The 18,893-nt window shown below is 45.6% G+C and overlaps 2 protein-coding genes across 2 annotated transcripts in view; both read right to left on the bottom strand.

Moving 5' to 3' along the window:
- The window catches only part of AGBL4 (AGBL carboxypeptidase 4), a 1,858,614-nt gene that overhangs the window by 615,171 nt on the left and 1,224,550 nt on the right, over positions 1-18,893 (bottom strand). The gene's annotated exons all lie outside the window — the stretch shown is intronic.
- The window catches only part of BEND5 (BEN domain containing 5), a 47,405-nt gene that overhangs the window by 16,138 nt on the left and 12,374 nt on the right, over positions 1-18,893 (bottom strand). Inside the window, exons 3-4 of the mRNA XM_066594767.1 lie at positions 15,255-15,639; positions 444-536 (exon numbers count right to left, since the gene is read on the bottom strand). Of these exons, the coding sequence (XP_066450864.1) occupies positions 444-536; positions 15,255-15,639 (478 nt within the window). The remainder of the gene's footprint in view (positions 1-443; positions 537-15,254; positions 15,640-18,893) is intronic.

Genomic DNA, 18,893 nt, shown 5'->3' with positions numbered 1-18,893 from the left:
TATTCAGGTGTTTTTGAAAGCTTTCAGAGAACCCATGTGACAGCCAAAATGGCGGCCATATTTCTTACTACCAAGCTTTTCCAACAATTTTGATTTTACAAAAATTAACAAGTCTAACTGCAACTAAAAATATTGGTTACAGTCGGGGAGGGGTTTGGTAATAAAAAGGAACATAAACCTGAAGAGAATCTGTCAGCATTCCAAAGACCGATCCGATTTTATGTTAACTAGTCTTTCATTTCCAGTTAACCAATCCCGGTATCAATGTGCGGGTTATGAATTTCTCAGCTATAAAGCAGATATGTAAAAGTATCGCTCCGGATAAAAAAAAAGTCATTCATTTTGCATACAAAAGAAATGCTATCCTTCAATAATGTAAAGAATTAGCTCTCTGAATGCAGATGACAGGCTTTTATTATTTCATCATAGAAAGGGAGTCTGACCTTCATTTGTTCCGGCTAGGTCTGTATTTTCGGGTCCTATTGCAACCGGAGATGAACCATGAATTCCATTCGATCTGTAATTCCAGGGAGAGACTATGAAACAAACATAAAACAATAGGAGATCATGTTTATCTGAGCAGATTAAAGGGACAATCACCCAGGAAATAACAGTTCAGTCATATAATAAAAATACCTATGTATCTTCCCTTGAATAGAAGTTAGGTTAAAGAGGCTGTTGGCTTTTACAGTCCATTTTCTTTTTTTAGAAGAGTGTCCCCAAGATAAGCCGATGCCAGATGATGCCAGTAATCAGCTACAAACTATTGTTGAACCTGGCAACAAGTTTTTAATTCCTGCAGCACCCCCACAGGTAAAGTTAAATACTACATGATGGTCAATGAAACCATTGCATGGAAGGGGAAAAGGGGGAAATCGGGAAAGAGAGCAAGAGGTAGAAAAAGGGGGGAACAGACCAAGAAAGGAAGGGAGAAGAGACCAAGAGAGGAAGGGGGAAGGAGGCAAGAGAGAAGGGAAAAATGGAAGAGAGTGAGAAAGAAAAAGGGGGAACACAGTACGAGAGGCAGGGCAAACGGAGCACGAGAGGCAGGGCAAACGGAGCACGAGAGGCAGGGCAAACGGAGCACGAGAGGAAGGGCAAACTGAGCACGAGAGGATGGGGAAACGGAGCACGAGAGGATGGGGAAACGGAGCACGAGAGGATGGGGAAACGGAGCACGAGAGGATGGGGAAACGGAGCACGAGAGGATGGGGAAACGGAGCACGAGAGGATGGGGAAACGGAGCACGAGAGGATGGGGAAACGGAGCACGAGAGGATGGGGAAACGGAGCACGAGAGGATGGGGAAACGGAGCACGAGAGGAAGGGGAAACGGAGCACGAGAGGAAGGGGAAACGGAGCACGAGAGGAAGGGGAAACGGAGCACGAGAGGAAGGGGAAACGGAGCACGAGAGGCAGGGCAAACGGAGCACGAGAGGCAGGGCAAACGGAGCACGAGAGGAAGGGCAAACGGAGCACGAGAGGAAGGGCAAACGGAGCACGAGAGGAAGGGCAAACGGAGCACGAGAGGCAGGGCAAACGGAGCACGAGAGGCAGGGCAAACGGAGCACGAGAGGCAGGGCAAACGGAGCACGAGAGGCAGGGCAAACGGAGCACGAGAGGCAGGGCAAACGGAGCACGAGAGGATGGGGAAACGGAGCACGAGAGGATGGGGAAACGGAGCACGAGAGGATGGGGAAACGGAGCACGAGAGGATGGGGAAACGGAGCACGAGAGGAAGGGGAAACGGAGCACGAGAGGAAGGGGAAACGGAGCACGAGAGGAAGGGGAAACGGAGCACGAGAGGCAGGGCAAACGGAGCACGAGAGGAAGGGCAAACGGAGCACGAGAGGCAGGGCAAACGGAGCACGAGAGGCAGGGCAAACGGAGCACGAGAGGCAGGGCAAACGGAGCACGAGAGGCAGGGCAAACGGAGCACGAGAGGCAGGGCAAACGGAGCACGAGAGGCAGGGCAAACGGAGCACGAGAGGCAGGGCAAACGGAGCACGAGAGGCAGGGCAAACGGAGCACGAGAGGCAGGGCAAACGGAGCACGAGAGGCAGGGGAAACGGAGCACGAGAGGATGGGGAAACGGAGCACGAGAGGATGGGGAAACGGAGCACGAGAGGATGGGGAAACGGAGCACGAGAGGATGGGGAAACGGAGCACGAGAGGATGGGGAAACGGAGCACGAGAGGAAGGGGAAACGGAGCACGAGAGGAAGGGGAAACGGAGCACGAGAGGCAGGGCAAACGGAGCACGAGAGGCAGGGCAAACGGAGCACGAGAGGAAGGGCAAACGGAGCACGAGAGGCAGGGCAAACGGAGCACGAGAGGCAGGGCAAACGGAGCACGAGAGGCAGGGCAAACGGAGCACGAGAGGCAGGGCAAACGGAGCACGAGAGGCAGGGCAAACGGAGCACGAGAGGATGGGGAAACGGAGCACGAGAGGATGGGGAAACGGAGCACGAGAGGATGGGGAAACGGAGCACGAGAGGATGGGGAAACGGAGCACGAGAGGATGGGGAAACGGAGCACGAGAGGATGGGGAAACGGAGCACGAGAGGATGGGGAAACGGAGCACGAGAGGATGGGGAAACGGAGCACGAGAGGATGGGGAAACGGAGCACGAGAGGATGGGGAAACGGAGCACGAGAGGAAGGGGAAACGGAGCACGAGAGGAAGGGGAAACGGAGCACGAGAGGAAGGGGAAACGGAGCACGAGAGGAAGGGGAAACGGAGCAAGAGAGGAAGGGGAAACGGAGCAAGAGAGGAAGGGGAAACGGAGCAAGAGAGGAAGGGGAAACGGAGCAAGAGAGGAAGGGGAAACGGAGCAAGAGAGGAAGGGGAAACGGAGCAAGAGAGGAAGGGGAAACGGAGCAAGAGAGGAAGGGGAAACGGAGCAAGAGAGGAAGGGGAAACGGAGCAAGAGAGAAAGGAGGAAAAGAGCAAGAGAGAAAGGGGGAAAAGAGCAAGAGAGAAAGGGGAAACAGAGCAAGAGAGGAAGGGGAAGAGAGCTAGAGGGGAAGAGGTAAGAGAGCTAGAGAGGGTGAGGAGATGAGAGAGAGGGAGGTATAGGAGAAGAGAGCGAAAGGGGAAGGGTGAAGAGGGCAAAAGAGGGAAAGGGTGAAGAAAGCAAAAGAGGGGAAGGAGAAGAGAACAAAAGAGGAGAAGAGGAAGAGAATGAGAAAGGGGAAGGGGAAGAAAGTGAGAGAGGAAGAATGGGAGAGTAAGGGAGAAGAATAGGAGAGCAAGAGAGAAGAATGAAAGGGTATGAGGAAGAATGAGAGAGCAGAGGGTACAGAGAGAAAGAAGGATAGGGGATAGAGTGGGGCACACTATAACTATATATATATATACACACACACACACATACACACACGGTACTGTGCAAATATTTTCAGCAGGTGTGGAAAAAATGCTCAAAGAAACAATTCTTTCAAAAATGGAAGCGTTTTAGTTGTTTAGTCAGTTGATAAAATGCAAAGTGAATGGACAAAGGACAAATTAAATTAAATCAATATTTGGTGTAACCACCCCATTCCTTCAAAAAAGTTTGAAGGAACTCGGCAGGGAGGTTGATCAAAACATCTTGAAGAACTAATCACAGATCTTCTGTGGATGACTGCTTGCTCAAATCCTTCTGTCTCTTCATATTATCCCAGTCAGACTGGATGATGTTGACATCTGGGCTCTGCGGGGGCCATATCATCACCCCCACGACCCCCAGTTCTTCTTTGTATTGAAGTTACTTGTTAATGACAATGGCTTTATGCTTGGGGTTGTTGTTCTGCTGCAGAAAAATATTGTAATCAGCTGCCCTCTATTTTTGAAAATCAAGTCTTACTTTGTAAAAGTTTTACGCCGCTGTAGAAACAACGGTGCTTCGTACTGTATATAGAGAGAAACAGAGAAAGCAGAGAGAGACAGCCTGTGTCAGCCCCAAATACATTACATGGAGTCGCAGGGTGCAGTTTGACCATCACTCCATTCAAACTCCTTTCCGCTGCGGTGCTACAATGAAGGGCGCTTGGGATCCCCGCTCACCACAGTTAATCAGACATTAAATTCAATTAGTCATTTGTGGAAAAAGCCAATTAAGACCATTTCAGATAGCATTCTAGGCTTAGAAGTGAATATATCCAACAAAAAAAAAAAAACAAGTAGTACATAAGAATTTTCCCAAAAGAAACAAGGTTAAAAACAAGCGGAATCAAAGATAGAAGATCTCTGCCGACAAGGAAATGTTTTAATGAATCTTTTTTTTATTTTTAAGAGGTTGATTTAAAAGGCGACCACTCCGGCTTCTCCTTCAGAAGTAAAGTAGCAGGTACATCAAAGCCTGGGAAGTAAGTTGGGCCCCCGAGCAGCCGCAGATTTGATCTGATTAGATGTTAAAGTTGGTAAAGCCAGAGTTATAAGTTACATGAATCCCGAGGAAAATAATTGTAATTAGAGAAGCAGAGCGTCGCTCTCAGTCAGCAGGCTGTGAAATCCAGAGGACTGCTGCAGAAATTGGTATGAACCTTGTCACGAATGAAAGAAAAATCATTTAGACGCCATAGAAATGAAATCACTCGACTGAGAGCAGTTGGTGCTTTATTCTAATTTCTTTAGCTAAGGTCCTTCATAGCCTTGAGATCTAGCAATCTCATAAACAGAGAAGGCACACGTGCCTTAAAGGGACCTTGCTCAGTGCATTAGAATGTATTATTTCCTGTTCTCCGATGGAATGACTGATACGACTTACTCTAAGAAAAACAATATATCCCGCTTTTCACCTGCTCTGTAGTAGTGGACTCACTCTTCGAGGCACATATTACTTTTGGAGGTTCTCAGTCAGAAAGCTTTATCAGAAAATTTTGCATTACTTAAAGGGAACCTGTCACTTTCTTAAAGCACCATAAGCTAAGTTATGGTGATGCTAGGTGAGGGGACAGCATGCACATGGGACTCTGGAAAGAGTCAGATTTCCGTGGGGAGCGCAGACCTCAATAATGGGCACCGCAGGACTGAGGGAGCCGGATTATAAAAAATACATCACCCGGCTCCCTGTCGTCTCGCCTAACAGCCCCATAGCTTAGTTTATGGCCCTTTTAAAAGGGAACCTGTCACCCGCCTAGAGTGCTGTGTCCCTTTGGCTCTCTTTGCTGCCAGTTGGTAGTTCTCAGCTGCTGAAGATGGACGTATAAAGGTCTACTGAAGAAGTCTATAGACCTCTATATATTGATCCTCAGCTGACGGCAGGAGCTGGTAGGCAACAAGGACAGCTGAAGGGGTACAATGCTCGTTTGAGTGCTGCAGCCCCCCTCACTGATTAAAACTTTTGCCATGTCGCTCAGAAATATCAAGTTACTCTTTAAAGCAGTCCCATTTAATCTATTCCTCAAATCTGTGAGTGAAGCCAGAATGCAGTGAGAAGGAGAGGGGGCCATGGAACTCAAGTTCTCGGGAATAGTGGGGGGTCTCAGATTTTTATCACCTACCATATAGCAAGAGATATATATATATATCTAAATAGATAGATGAAAGGTCCTCCTTTCTGTAGTTTACTTTTCAGCTTTGCTGTGTAGACTGAGTCTGCGTCAGCAGAGTCACCCCATTCTCATTTGAGGGTAGTTGATCTAAAGATAGCCCTGTTCTACTGCTAAAGGCCTAGATGAAGCAAGATATCCCAAAACCTGTGCGGAAGGGATTGTATTCCATCACTTTGTGAGTACTAATAATCTATGACATTCCTCTGTGAATTGGCTCCATACTTTGCAGCTGCCATAAAATATGCACAGCTTACCACCTTGTTCATATGGGCAATAATGGATTAAAATGTGTTTTTTTCTAATATGACCACCTCGGAACTTTTTGCAAAAGATAAATAGCTACAATAATTAAAAAATTACAAACACATTTTTCTTATATAGACTTACATCTATATAATGACACAAAAATTAAATACGGGAGACATTCCCATTAAAGGGGTTGTCTCATACAGACAACCCTTTTCTATATGCCCTTGTATTACATGGAGGGTCATTCATCTGAACAACTGCTATGTAATAACACATTTCCAGTGGCTGTCAGTAAAATGCCTGACTGACTGACAGAAGTTTACCTGGCAACTAATGCTAAGAGAGAGACCTGAGGTGATCAGCCAATCACCAAGGGGCCACATTCTGATAGGACAACCCCAATAAAAGCTTAAAGCCCCTTTTACATGGGACATCTGTTGGATGCTGAAGCGCCCGATATCCATTCCAGTGATGTTCACTCTTGTGCTTTTACACAAGAGGATCATTGCTCAATGAATGGAGGTGGAGCGGACCGCAGATCGTAGTGGCCAGCCTGCCTATACTCACAGTAAACAGGCAGTCCTTCATAGATGAACGACTTCCTGTTTAAACTGAACAAAGCAGCAGCAGACCAGCAATGATTTTATGGTCAGTATGAAAGACCCGACCAGGGATTTATTGCCGATCGTCTTTTACTCTATGCGTTCACACTGCACAAATACAGATTTGCATGATAATCGTTCCGTGTAAAAGGAGCATTATTCTGGAGGGCCATGGTTGGCATTGTTTTATGCACATGAATGCAGAGCTACACTATCTTATCAAAGAAATTGGACGCCTGAGCAAGAATCAAAAGTACTATTTACTTTCATATATTACGGTAGTACTTAGTGGGACCTCCCGAATTGCGCTGAAGTACAACCCCGGGCCACTGCGGTATGGTCAGCGCATTCTGCTTCCTGGCCTAATTGCAGTAACAACGGTCCGAGAATCCGGTGATCGGCAGGGATCCAGGAGGCTGGTCCCCACCAATCATCTGTTGATGAAACACCGGTCACCAATAGAGAAGAAATAGCTAAGTTCTAGAATATGCTATTAACTTGCACAGATTCTGAGCCTCAATTCTGCAGGTTGTCACTGGGAAGAGCTATGAGTTCTTGAACCTCTTCCTGACCTCCAGGTACTTGCAAAAGGACACCATTGTTTATGTAGAATAGTGTTCAATGAATGGCTGTGATTGGTTCATCGAGCGCCGGCAATGATTGGCTGAGCCAGGACGTGGTGAACCAATCACAGCCAGCCCTTTCTGGAGCCGGGGATTTTGATCCCCCAATCCAGGAAGGGCTGGCAGAAGACTGAAGACAAGTGCGAAGGTGAAAAGGAGACCCGCGCCGGAGATGACAGCGCCTCTTAGGTGATGTATTTTTTTTTTCATATTTCTGCAGCTAGGGATTATTTTTGGGGTAGGACTTATATATCAAGTTGCGGGAAAACGCAGTGATTGCAGGGACCACCGATGTGTAATCGCTGCGATTTTCACGCGGTGATGTCGTGTTACACGTGTGAAGGAGGCCTTAAGGAGATGAAAATGGAAGTGGAGATTTCACAGGTGTTTTGCTCATTAAATAAAGGCACATAAAGCCTAGTTACTGACAAAGCTGGTCTTTTCAAGAAACATTGGTTAGTATGAACCATGTCTCGATGCTAACAAAGATGGTTTATAAAGATGTATGAAGCAGGAAAATGCTACAAAAGCATTTCTATAGACTTAAGTGTGCATTATTCTAGAATTAGATGAATTATCTACAAATGGAGAAAAATTGAGACCGTTGCTCATTTCCCTAGAAGTGGATGTCCTGTTAAGATCACTCCAAGAGAACAATGTGCAAACATGAAAGAGGTGAAATAACCCCAAGGGTAACAGAGGACTCTACAAAGCACAGAAACCCTGTTCATGCGTCCACTATTAGAAAAACACTGAAAAAAAGTGCAAGGAAGGAAAGTGCAAAGGAAGGCACTGCTGTCCAAAATAAAAAATAAAAAAACATTGCAGTCCATCTCAAAATTTTCCCAAGATCATTTAGAAGTTCCACAATATTTCTGAAAAATGTTCTATAGACAGAGGAGACAAAAATTGAACTTTTTTAGAACACATGCACAATGCCATGTTTGGAGGAAAAAGAACACTGCCCAATAACCCCAAAACCTCTTCCAAACTGTGAAGCATTGTGGGGGGAGCATCATGGTTTGCCTTGAGATCATTAAGGAAATTCTAAGGTTTATCAAAACGTTTTGCAGGAGAATATAGGGAGAGCCATCCCTAACCTCAAGCTAAAGAGAGGTTGGATGATGCAGCAAGAAAATTAACCAATGAATGGTTGAAAAAGAAAAACATTTTTGTGTTTTGCAATGCCCAAGTCATAGCCCTGACCTGAACTCCATGGAGATGCTGTGAAATGACATGAAGAGGGCTGTGCATGCAAGGCATTCCAGAAATAATGATGAACTAAATCAAACATTTACAGAGAAGAATGCCTGATCCATAGTGAAAATCTAATTTGCAGCTACAGGCACCATTTCATGGAGGCGACTGCTGCTAAAGGGTGATCTACAGGATATTAAATTAAAGGGTTCACTTACTTTTTCCCTCTGCAATGTAGAGGTTTACTAAGGGTCCTCAATAAAAGACATAAACGGTCCAACTATATGCGTGTTATTAGTCAGATTGTGTTTGTCTACAACTGTGACCTACATAACAATCAGACCACATTTTATTAATAATCAATACAGAAATCCAGGTCATTCCAAAGGGTTCACTTACTTTTTCTAGCAGCATGAGAAGACTGCACAAGAAATCAAACAACTTCACGATAAAAGTGTGCAGGAAACAGGAGAGCGTGTGCAGAAGTAAGAAAGAATTTAAAGTTATCTGCTATCTTAGAGGAGGAGGAGATGTCTGGGGACGAGAGAGTCTTTAATTTCCAATGCTGCATTTTTTGCTTACCGCACGGAAATTTGAGGATGTTTAAGGATATTTGTCTAACCTCGGTACTCTATACATGTTTTAGCTAGCTCTACTGAGACCACCTGGGAGCAGTGAAGGATGGAAGAAACATCCCATACGATACTCCGTTAGACTTCAAATGTTGAGATGGCAGAAGAGAAGTAGAGAAAAGCCGACTGCGGGTCAGCGGGAGGTGAGGGAGTCTGGTGTTAACAAGAATATGGGAAGGAAATGAGGAGAGAAGGGGGTTAAGGTTTTCCCAGAGCTCCGATATACAGGATCCAAGACAGGAGCATTTTTAGGAGGCTTTGCTATGTTACAAATAATCCGTTCTGTACATGTTATTACACCATAGGCAGACTCCGATGATACATACCGACATGCTGATTATGCTACTGTACATTAAAGTTGGCTGTGCAAATTAGATCGGACAACCCAACCCTCCAATAAACTAAGGCTCTATTGAAATATGCAAAATTGATTTCTATTGTTCTGCTCCATCAAAGGAGAGGAACAACGAAAATTATAGACACAAAGGGCGCTCACCTGACTATAATGGAGTCTGTTGGGTTCCCATTATGCCACTTGGCATTTACTGCACAAGATGCAAATGGGAAGATGGAACAATACCTCTATCAGACTTTCAAAAGAAGCCTTCATTGGTGTAAGGCTTGTTCAAAACGTCTGACATTGACTTACAGGAATGCTGCCGTTCAACAGGTGGTGCTAAAGAGGTATTGTTCCATCGTTCAATTTGCATATTACCCAGAGAAGCATGGATGGCCTTAGAAGTCTCCTCACTCACCTTTGAGGTGTTCTCCTTAAGAAGAAACGATACCCATCCTGACCCACATCTATTGGCCTCTTACTAGCCAAGTCAGAAACCTACTGCACACTGATGAGGGGCAAAACCCCCGAAACAGCTGTCTGTGCATGGATTATCTGACTTTGGCTCACAATTACCAGTCATCGTTATAAGGCTTGTTTAAAAAGTCGGACATTGACTTGCAGGGCTGTTGCTTTCCAATAGGTGGCGCTGAAGAGGTATTGTTCCATCCTCTATGGGTGGCCTTATACGTCTCCTTACTCACCTTCTAGGTGCTCTCTTTAAGGGGAAACGATACCCTTCTTGACTGCCCAAGAGGCACAGTATAATGCCCTCCGTTTATTTTGTCTGTTGTATTGGACTGAATCTGCGACTGCTACCATAAAGTATGTTCACAAAGAGGAATTTTGCCACCAAAATCCGCGTGAAATCCCTGCCGACTTCATGGCAAGTCTACATCCCATTACTTTTAATGGGAATCTGTGTCATAGTCTACACTATGTGGATTTTTTCCAGGTGCACAAAAAAAGTGACATGTCATTAATTGTTTCTGTGCCGTATCCGCGTCAGGAATTCTATCAGTGGATTTGCCCATTGAAAAGGGCTCCAATCTGCGGGTACAGATGTACGTAGCCGTGGCAGATATCTGTGGATATGGGATAAGTGACTGATTATTTGGGGTCTGACTGCTGCGACCCCCAGCAATCCCGAGACCAACGAACCTGAATGCCTCATGTGAATGGCTCATCGGTGCGCATGCTCGACTAATGCTCCATTCATTTCTATGTTACGGAGGGTGCCGAGCGCATTGATCCCTGTCCATCCCACAGAATCGAATGGAGCGGCAGTCAAGCATGCGCACCGCCGCTCTGTTTACACAGCGCATTGAGATGTGCTGGTCTCAGGATTCATTGGGGTCAAATCAGTCAAACCCCCCAACAATTAGACATTTATCGCCTATCCTGTGGATTGGGAATGAATGTCTTTAATCTAAAAAAAACCCTTTAAAGGGAGGTGTCTGGGACTTTTTGTATTGATCACCTACACTCAACTTAGGTCATCAGTAGTTGATTAGTGACGAGCCGCAGATCAGGATCCCAGCTGATCATCAAGCCGGCTGTCAGTGCGGACAGCGCTGTAAACACAGCAGCCCGGTTTGTTACATCAGCTGATTGGTGGGGATCCTGAGCGGCAGACCAAATCATCATTCATCCCCCGTTTAGTTTGCATTGAAGGCCCTTTAAATGAATGGCGACTGACTTGTCATATCACCGATTGGCGCCTGTCACAGGCCTTAACTTGGCCCATGTAATCGAACCCTTACTCACAAGCACTGAGCGTTACCATAACTGCGATTTGCGCAATTTTATAATATATCCTCACATTTTCAAAGAAATAGTAATTGCTAATGACGGCGGGCCTGAATTTGACTTCTTTGAAGTTTTGCTAAGTTGTCCTTTTTTTAAATCCCTTCCCCGTATATATATATCTGTGAGTTACCTCTTTATCACAGGCAGCACATGGGACAGAGCCACCAGTGTGCTTTTATCCTGAAAGCTGGAGGACAGGAATAAAACATATCATGTTAACGCTGGGAAAAAAGGTAAGCAAGGCTTGTGCTCGGATGAGATGAGGCAAGCAATGTACTGAAGTCAGCAGGATTTCCAGGTTGTGCGGGGACAGAGCTGCTGACAGCACACAGAGATTTGTTAGCAGCCGACGGGGTTTCAAGTCGGTTTATAGATTGCCGGCTTCACCCAGAGTTCTGTGCTCGAAATGAGAGAAATAAATTGTGGAAAGAGGGGCTACTAAAATGGTTTAAGGTTCATATGATGTAGATAAATCAGAACGTATTTAAATGCCTTATGTGATTCATGTGTAGCAGGAAGCAGCGAGGGCACAACGCAACGGCAGGGAAAACCAGGTGGAAATTACAACTTTGTGAAGCTTGAAAACCTCAAACTTTATCTTCTTCATACCTCAAATGCTCATTCGACTGACGCCTAATTCTCCCGGCTCCCCCATACATACGAGCTTACGGTGCGGCTGAGTATTCATAGGTTTTCTATGATGACAGTGCAGACCTGGAAGATTGGCCTCTGAAACTGAACGCACCCAAAGCTTCCAACCCCGATATGATCTGTCGGGTCAAAGTTGGGAGGCCCTCCTACACATTCGACAGCCAACAAGTTCAGCCACAATTGGTGGGTTCAGACAAATTTGGTCTAATCCCAAAAATCTAACGTTACAGTGGGTCTGGAAAGTCTTCAGACCCTTCTGCTTATTTTTACATGTTGTGGACTTGTGCAGATAAAAAAAACTCAAGTTTCCCCCATCACTCTACACTCAATACCCCATAAGTGAAAATAGAATGTAAGAAGTCTTTGTACATTAAAAAAAAATGAAATACATCCTCCATTGACATAAGTATTCCCACCCCGTGGTCAGTACGTAGTTGAAGCACCTTTCGCAGCGATTCCAGCCTCCGGGCTTCTCGGGTATGATGCTACAAGGCTTGCACACCTGGATTTGGTTTTTTTGCCATTCTTCTCTGCAGAACCTCTCAAGCTCTGCCAGGTTGGATGGGGGCCGTCATTGGACAGCCATTCTCAGTTCTCTCCAGAGATGTTCAATGCACTCTGGATCAGGTTTTTATTAAAAATATGCTCTGTTCCATTCGGTTTTCCATTAACCCTGACCGGTCTCCCTGTCCCAGCTGCTAAGAAACACCCCACAGTATGATGCCGCCACCGCCAGGCTTCACTGTAGGGATGGTGTTGGGCAGGTGATGGCAGATGATAATGCTTAGAATTGAGGCCAAAAAGTTAAATCTTGGTTTCATCAGACCAGAGAATTTGGTTTCTCACAGTCTAAGAGTCCATTAAGTGATTTTTGGCAAACTCCAGGTGGCTTTCATGTGTCTTTTACTGAGAAGAGGCGTCTGTCTGGCTACTCTGCCATAATGCCCAGATCGTTGGAGGCTGCAGTGATAGTTGACCTTCTGGAAGTTTCAACCATCTGCACACCTGATTCTTTGGAGCTCAACCAGAGAGATCATTGGGTTTTTGGTTACCTCTTTTGCTAAGACCCTTCTCCCCCAATTATTTAGTTTGGTGGGTCGGCAGCTCTAGGCAGGGTCCTGGCTGTTCCAAACTTGTTCCATTAAAGAATTATAGAGACTGCTTCTCTAGATCTGTACCTCCACACAATCCTGTCTCTGAGCTCTGCAGGCAGTTTTCCTTTTCATGGCCTGGTTTTGCTCTGATATGCTTTGTGAGCTGCTGGAGCTTATATAGACAGGGGATGTCTTTTAAAATTATGTCCAATCCACTGGATTTACTGCAGGTGACTCCAATCAAGGTGTGGAAACATCTCAAAGATGCCCCCCAGGGCTAAATTTCAAGTGCCATACCCAAGGGTTTGAATACTTATGTAAACAGAAGATCTTAGCTTTTCACTTTTAATAAATGTACAAAGATTTCTAACATGCTGTTTTCACTTTATCATTATGGGGTACTGAGTGTATGATGATGCAGGAAAAACTTGAATTTTCTTTTTTAACTTGCAAAAGGCCACAACATAACAACATGGAAGAAAAGTGAAAGGGTCTGAAAACTTTCCAGATCCACTGCACCTCCTATCCAAAGGATAGGGATACCTTTATGATCGGGGTACTGTTGTATCTGGTTTCCACCTGAAGTAGGGGTGGAGACATGGGTTGTGGTGGCTCAGTGACAGATGACGCCCCTAGGAATGGATTGGCTGATGCAGGGAAGGAGCAGGAGATGCCCCCAGCAGTGACTTGACTGATGTCCAACCACGTTAGCCTCCTTCCTACTGTACATGTTGTGCTGGGGGTTCGTGTGACTTTCCCTGCCGTACTACCACCAGTTTCCCACCAGCGTCCTGTAAGTCACCAGGATGCTGAGTTGGGTATTGCTGGTGGTGTGCTCTGCTTATCCTGCATCGCCGCTGATGACCCTATCAACAGCAGCAACAAACGCAGCAGAGCAGCTCCTCTGCGGTCCCCCTGCTCGCTGTCAGTGTTGGCGCGGTCCCCTCGTGTCAGTGTCAGTACCGCCCTCCCAATGGCAGCGCACGGAGAGCTGTGCTGACAGTGTCCGGGGGTGGGGGGACATTGCAGGCTGTCCACCAGTAACACTCAGCACAGGGAATGGGAGAGTGGCCATGCCGCTTTGAGGAAACCAAAAGCGCGGTTGGCGCACCCAGACTGACAGCGGCGCTAGCAAGCACTGGCTTCCAACAAAGCAGATGAGAGGGGGAGCTGACATGGCAAAAGTTGCGGTAGCAGACACGAGCACAGCCACTGTATTCTGCTGTGTGGGGAGAAATGTCAGCTACGCATCCCGCTGTCTTCTGCTGGGCCGATAGCTGTATGTGTGGGGGCGGAACAGCTGTGGGAACAGAACACCAGCACCCAATCGGAAGCTAGGGGCATGGCAGGGGGCGTACACTGCAGCCTCTAGCTTCCGGTGGAGACAAGATACAACAGTACCTATGATTGGTAGGGGTCTCATTGATGTGCCCTTTAGAAATCCTGAGAACGGAGCTCCCGTGTCTACCCTCCCCCTCAGTCCCGGTTTACTGCAACCCCCTGCAGTGAGGAGGCGATTGAATGAAGTGAAGGTCACGCAGGCGCAGTAATACTCCATATATTTTCAATGGAACTACCAGAGATAGTCTCTATTAAGTCAAGAAGATGGAGAATGATAAATTTGAGTTTAAAAGGGTTTGCTCCATGAAAAAAGTTATTACCTATTCACAAGTTGAGGGTAACAAGTTGATCAGTCCGAATGCTTGTACTGTCACTGAGAATTGGGGTTCAGAGCAGCCCACAATGAAAGCAGCAGCAGCAGTCACACATGTGCGCTACCACTCCATTCCCTTCAATGGGTCCGCCGGAGACAGCTGACTTTAAGTGCTCGATTGCTGAGTCCTGTGATATAATGCAGAAGCCTGTAAACAATATATCACAGAGGAAACCAGGAGCTGCTAACGGGGTCTTACAGGGAGCTGGGAGAGGTGAGTATGAGCTGGTTTATTATTTTTTGCCATAGGTAACCTGGTTTTAAAAACCATATATTATCACAGAGAACCCTTGTAAATTACGTATCTATGTAATCAATTAAATGCAACACCCTTTCAATTGGAATAATTTTTTTATAACCTCCCATGCCTAGGTATTGCTACTACAGTATATACTTGTTATAGCCCCTCCTAGTGTACGTTTAATACCATCAGAATGTCCACCTAATGTGCCCTGTTGTGGTGATTGCACATGCTGAGTAGATATGTTCCATCTTGTACACAGAGGGTGGAGTTATTCCTGATATTGTAAAGTCAGCCAATAAGAATTGGCACAGTAGAAGTGGGTTCTTCTCACCAGCACAGGACACATTAAGTGGGCGTCTTGAGAGAGAATCAAAACACCACCAGGGGCACTGTTTTAAGTATGTAAAAACAGCATCCACACACAGGGGTATTTTTTAAAATTGATTCCAATTAAAAACATACGTTTTAATATGTTGGACAACCCATTTAACTGTGGTCAACAAATGTAAATGCATTTTTGCCTCAAAAATCCAAATTCTGAAACAAATTACCAATTTGATCACTTACCACTGCCCAGTCGAAGCAATAATACATCCTGAAGTCTTCTGTTGAGGACCCGAAGTTCCTTCACTTCTGTGACTAGTGTCCCATAGTCCTTAAGTTTTTTGGCCTGCTGAACCAGCTGCCTCCGAGTCCTTTCTAGCTCGTGCTGGATATGTCTCATCTCCACCTGTTGCTGCTGATAACTCCTCAGTAACTCCTCATATAATACTCTGGGGATCAAAGCATCGTCCAAAGTGTCCATGTGTCCTGCCATCGAACAGGGCTCCAGGAAGATGTCCTCACAGCCAGAGTTATGACTTGGCGTCACATTGTTTTGTTTCTCCAAGCGGGCCACCACAGCTTCAATGCTCTTGCGAGTTCCTTCTACTTGTTTCCTTCCATCTGGTCTCTAAATCAATGGAAAGAGAAGTCACTGGAGATATGTATCCACTGACATTCAAGAGGTTATCCACCAAGAAAGTTATCCCTTATCCACAATACAGGAATTAACTATCTGATTGATGGATGTCCAACCGATGGGACCCCACCGATCACGAGAAAAGAGGTCTAAAAAGATCCTCAAATTAACCCTTTCCAATCCACTGTTGACATCTTCCTACATTCTGATTGAAGCTTGTACAGCTCCAATGTCAGACGACATCCAACAGGGTATTCTTACCGTCTATTGCCAGCCATTCCGCTGTTGGAGCCTCTCTGGCGCACACACACTGGCTTTAGCCAGCAGATGGCACCGATGTATAACAGCAAAAAGAGAAAGCTTTTTAGGAAACCCTGAATTCAAAATTGGGTTCAAAAGGGTTAATGGAGAGATGGTCACATATGCGCACTACTGCTTTATTCACTTCAATGGGAGCTGTACCTGCAATACCAAGTTGGGTAGTGCACACTCTACAGAGCTATCTGCTTCCTACTTCAGACAGGGTGACAATGGCCCAATGAACAGCTGAGTGGCCTGGGTCCCGAATGATGCACCCTCACAAATCAGCTATTGATGACCTATCCCTTGGATAAGTCATCAATTTTTAAGACCTGGAAAATCCCTTTAATGTGCGTGGCAACAAAGAAACAAGTGATGTAACGGCAGAGAAGTACTGTATGTATTCAGACCATCTGTATCTATTACCTCTCTTCTCACTTGTACACAGTACACTCCACTGATCCAAGAAGATCAATTACCTGCCCATAATTACAAATTTTCCCTTATGTGTCTTCTCACAAAGACAAAAACTAGAGGAGATGTAAATAATAAGGATATGTGCATACGATACAGTAGGCAAATGCTAATTAGGTACATGGCAAATTGCTGCATTGACACTTTACCAGCAGAGTAAAGTATTGTACATTTTATGAACAAATACAACATATTGCAATACCTAAGTATTGCAGTATATTGTTTAAGCGATCCAACGATTGCTAGTTCAAGTCACCTGTGGGAACTAAAAAAAAACAAAAGATAAAAATAAGTTTTTTTAAAAAAAGCTTTTTTTTAACTATTAGAAAAAAATGTAAAATGTTAAAAGTTAGAAAAGCCTTTCCCCATTTTTAACATTTGGAAATCAAAACAAACAAACAAAAATGTGGTACTGCCATGTCCATAAAAGGTCTATAAAAATAATGCATTTTATCCTGCATGTCAATGCGTCAGAAAAAAGTACTTATTGACAGAATGGTGCTGTTTTGGTCACATCTAGAGATTAGCGAATCTACTCATTTCGAGTATTTTCTCGATTGAGCACCGCGATTTTCGAGTACTTCAGTACTTGGGTGAAAAGATTCGGGGGGCGCCGGGGGGCGGGGGGAGCCGTGGCAGCGCGGGGGGTAGCAGCGGGGAACAGGGGGGAGCCCTCTCTCTCTCCCTCTCCGCCCCACTCCCCGCTGCAACCCCCCACTCACCCACGGCGCCCCCCGAATCTTTTCACCCGAGTACGGAAGTACTCGAAAATCGCGGTGCTCGAGTGAAAAAGGGGCGTGGCCGAGTAGGCTCGCTCATCTCTAGTCACATCCCATCTTCAATGTAAAAATAAAGAAATAAGGGGGTTTACCAGGACATTAAAAAAAATACACAGGGTTAAAATGATGAAAAATGAAATACTCACCTATCCCAGCGGCTCCCTGCCCAGTGCTGCGGGCCCAGTGCCCAACGTGTGGAACCTGAAAGAAGTGGCGAGTGGTCATATGCCATTCAGTGTGTGCATGACTGCGTATCCATTGATAGGCTTCTGTAGCCGTGTAAGAATCACCGCTGAAGCGGTATGGCATGTAACCACTTGACGCTTCTTCCGGGTTCCATACAACAGGGGCTTCGGCACTGGATGGGGAACAGTGAGCGTAGATGAGTATTCAATTGTTCCTCCTTTTATCCCTGTGTGTTTTTTAAATGTCCCAGAAAACTGATTTAATAAAAATGGATCAAAAAGTAGTATGTATCCGAAAAATGGTACCAATAGAAACTACAGTTTGCCTGCAAAAAACTTTGTACAGCCCCATCGATGGAGAAATAGAAGAGAGGCTTGGAAAGCCAATGTATAGTTTACTACTACAAGTCGTCCCTGATAGATCGGCGTAGGAATTGGTGGTTAAAACATTAATCTAAACAATGGGTGGTTGTGGATATTACAGGAGCTAATACTTTATTTTCTCTCTTATGGTTTCCTTCTATGACTCCTCCCCCAAATGTGGTAATCACCCCGATCAAAGCTGGCTTGGCAGAATGGTGGATGTCGAGGGGCACTAAATATGCCCTTATTATTGATTCAACATGCTATCCCAGATATAGATTTATCTGTCTACATTATGGGGCTCAAAGGTGGTAGAAAAAGGAATCAGGGGAACCGTGTGTCATACTCACCGAGCGGCCGATTCCTGCACTATGTCCCTATGCGCACACAGACGGCTGACAAGAGTCATGCTACAATTTTGTGGGGGTACAGCACAGGAATGGGGCGCCTGGTGAGTATAAAACAGAGCTCCCCAGATTCCCCGTTCCATCCCAGATAAAGTAGTTCATGGGGCTCAAAGGTGATGACAGGTTCCCTTTAAAGATATCTTTAGGCCTCATGTCCACGGGGAAAAGAAGAATTAAAATCCGCTGCGGGTAAGTTTATTCTTATTTTCAGCCCTCATGTCCGCGGGGCAGGAGGGACCCGCTACGGATTCTCCATGGAGAATCCGTAGCGGGCCTAATTTTCCCCGTGGACATGAGGCCTTAGAGGTCACACATATGATACAGTCAAACATATAACCAACACATCTAACATCGCTCACGGGGACAGACAGACATTTTCTCACCTCTATAGTACTAGAAAATCCCTCTAGCTTTCCATTCGAGTCTTTTTACAAAACCCCTACTAAAGCCTTACAAGAAGATTTATATCCCCCCCCCCCCCCCCCCCCCCCCCCCCGTTGTATATTGGTTTCTAGTGGAAAGAAGACCTTAAACATTAGGGACCAACCATCATATGTATAGGGTACTTGGGACTGGGCTTGAATCCCGGCCGACAGTAAATAGAGAGTGCGGGATTAAAGCTCCTGCAATCAGGTGTAGGTTGGGTTCTCGGATGTCCCCGGTTGGGTCCTTATCTTTTACAGGCTACATAGCGTACATAGATGTTTAAAAAAATTAAATAAATAAAAATATATATG

The sequence above is a fragment of the Eleutherodactylus coqui genome, chromosome 3 (assembly GCF_035609145.1).
Source record: "Eleutherodactylus coqui strain aEleCoq1 chromosome 3, aEleCoq1.hap1, whole genome shotgun sequence".
Classification (NCBI taxonomy): Eukaryota; Metazoa; Chordata; class Amphibia; order Anura; family Eleutherodactylidae; genus Eleutherodactylus; species Eleutherodactylus coqui.
The sequence above is the reverse complement of the archived record's forward strand: the minus strand, read 5'-3'. Positions and strand labels throughout refer to the sequence as shown.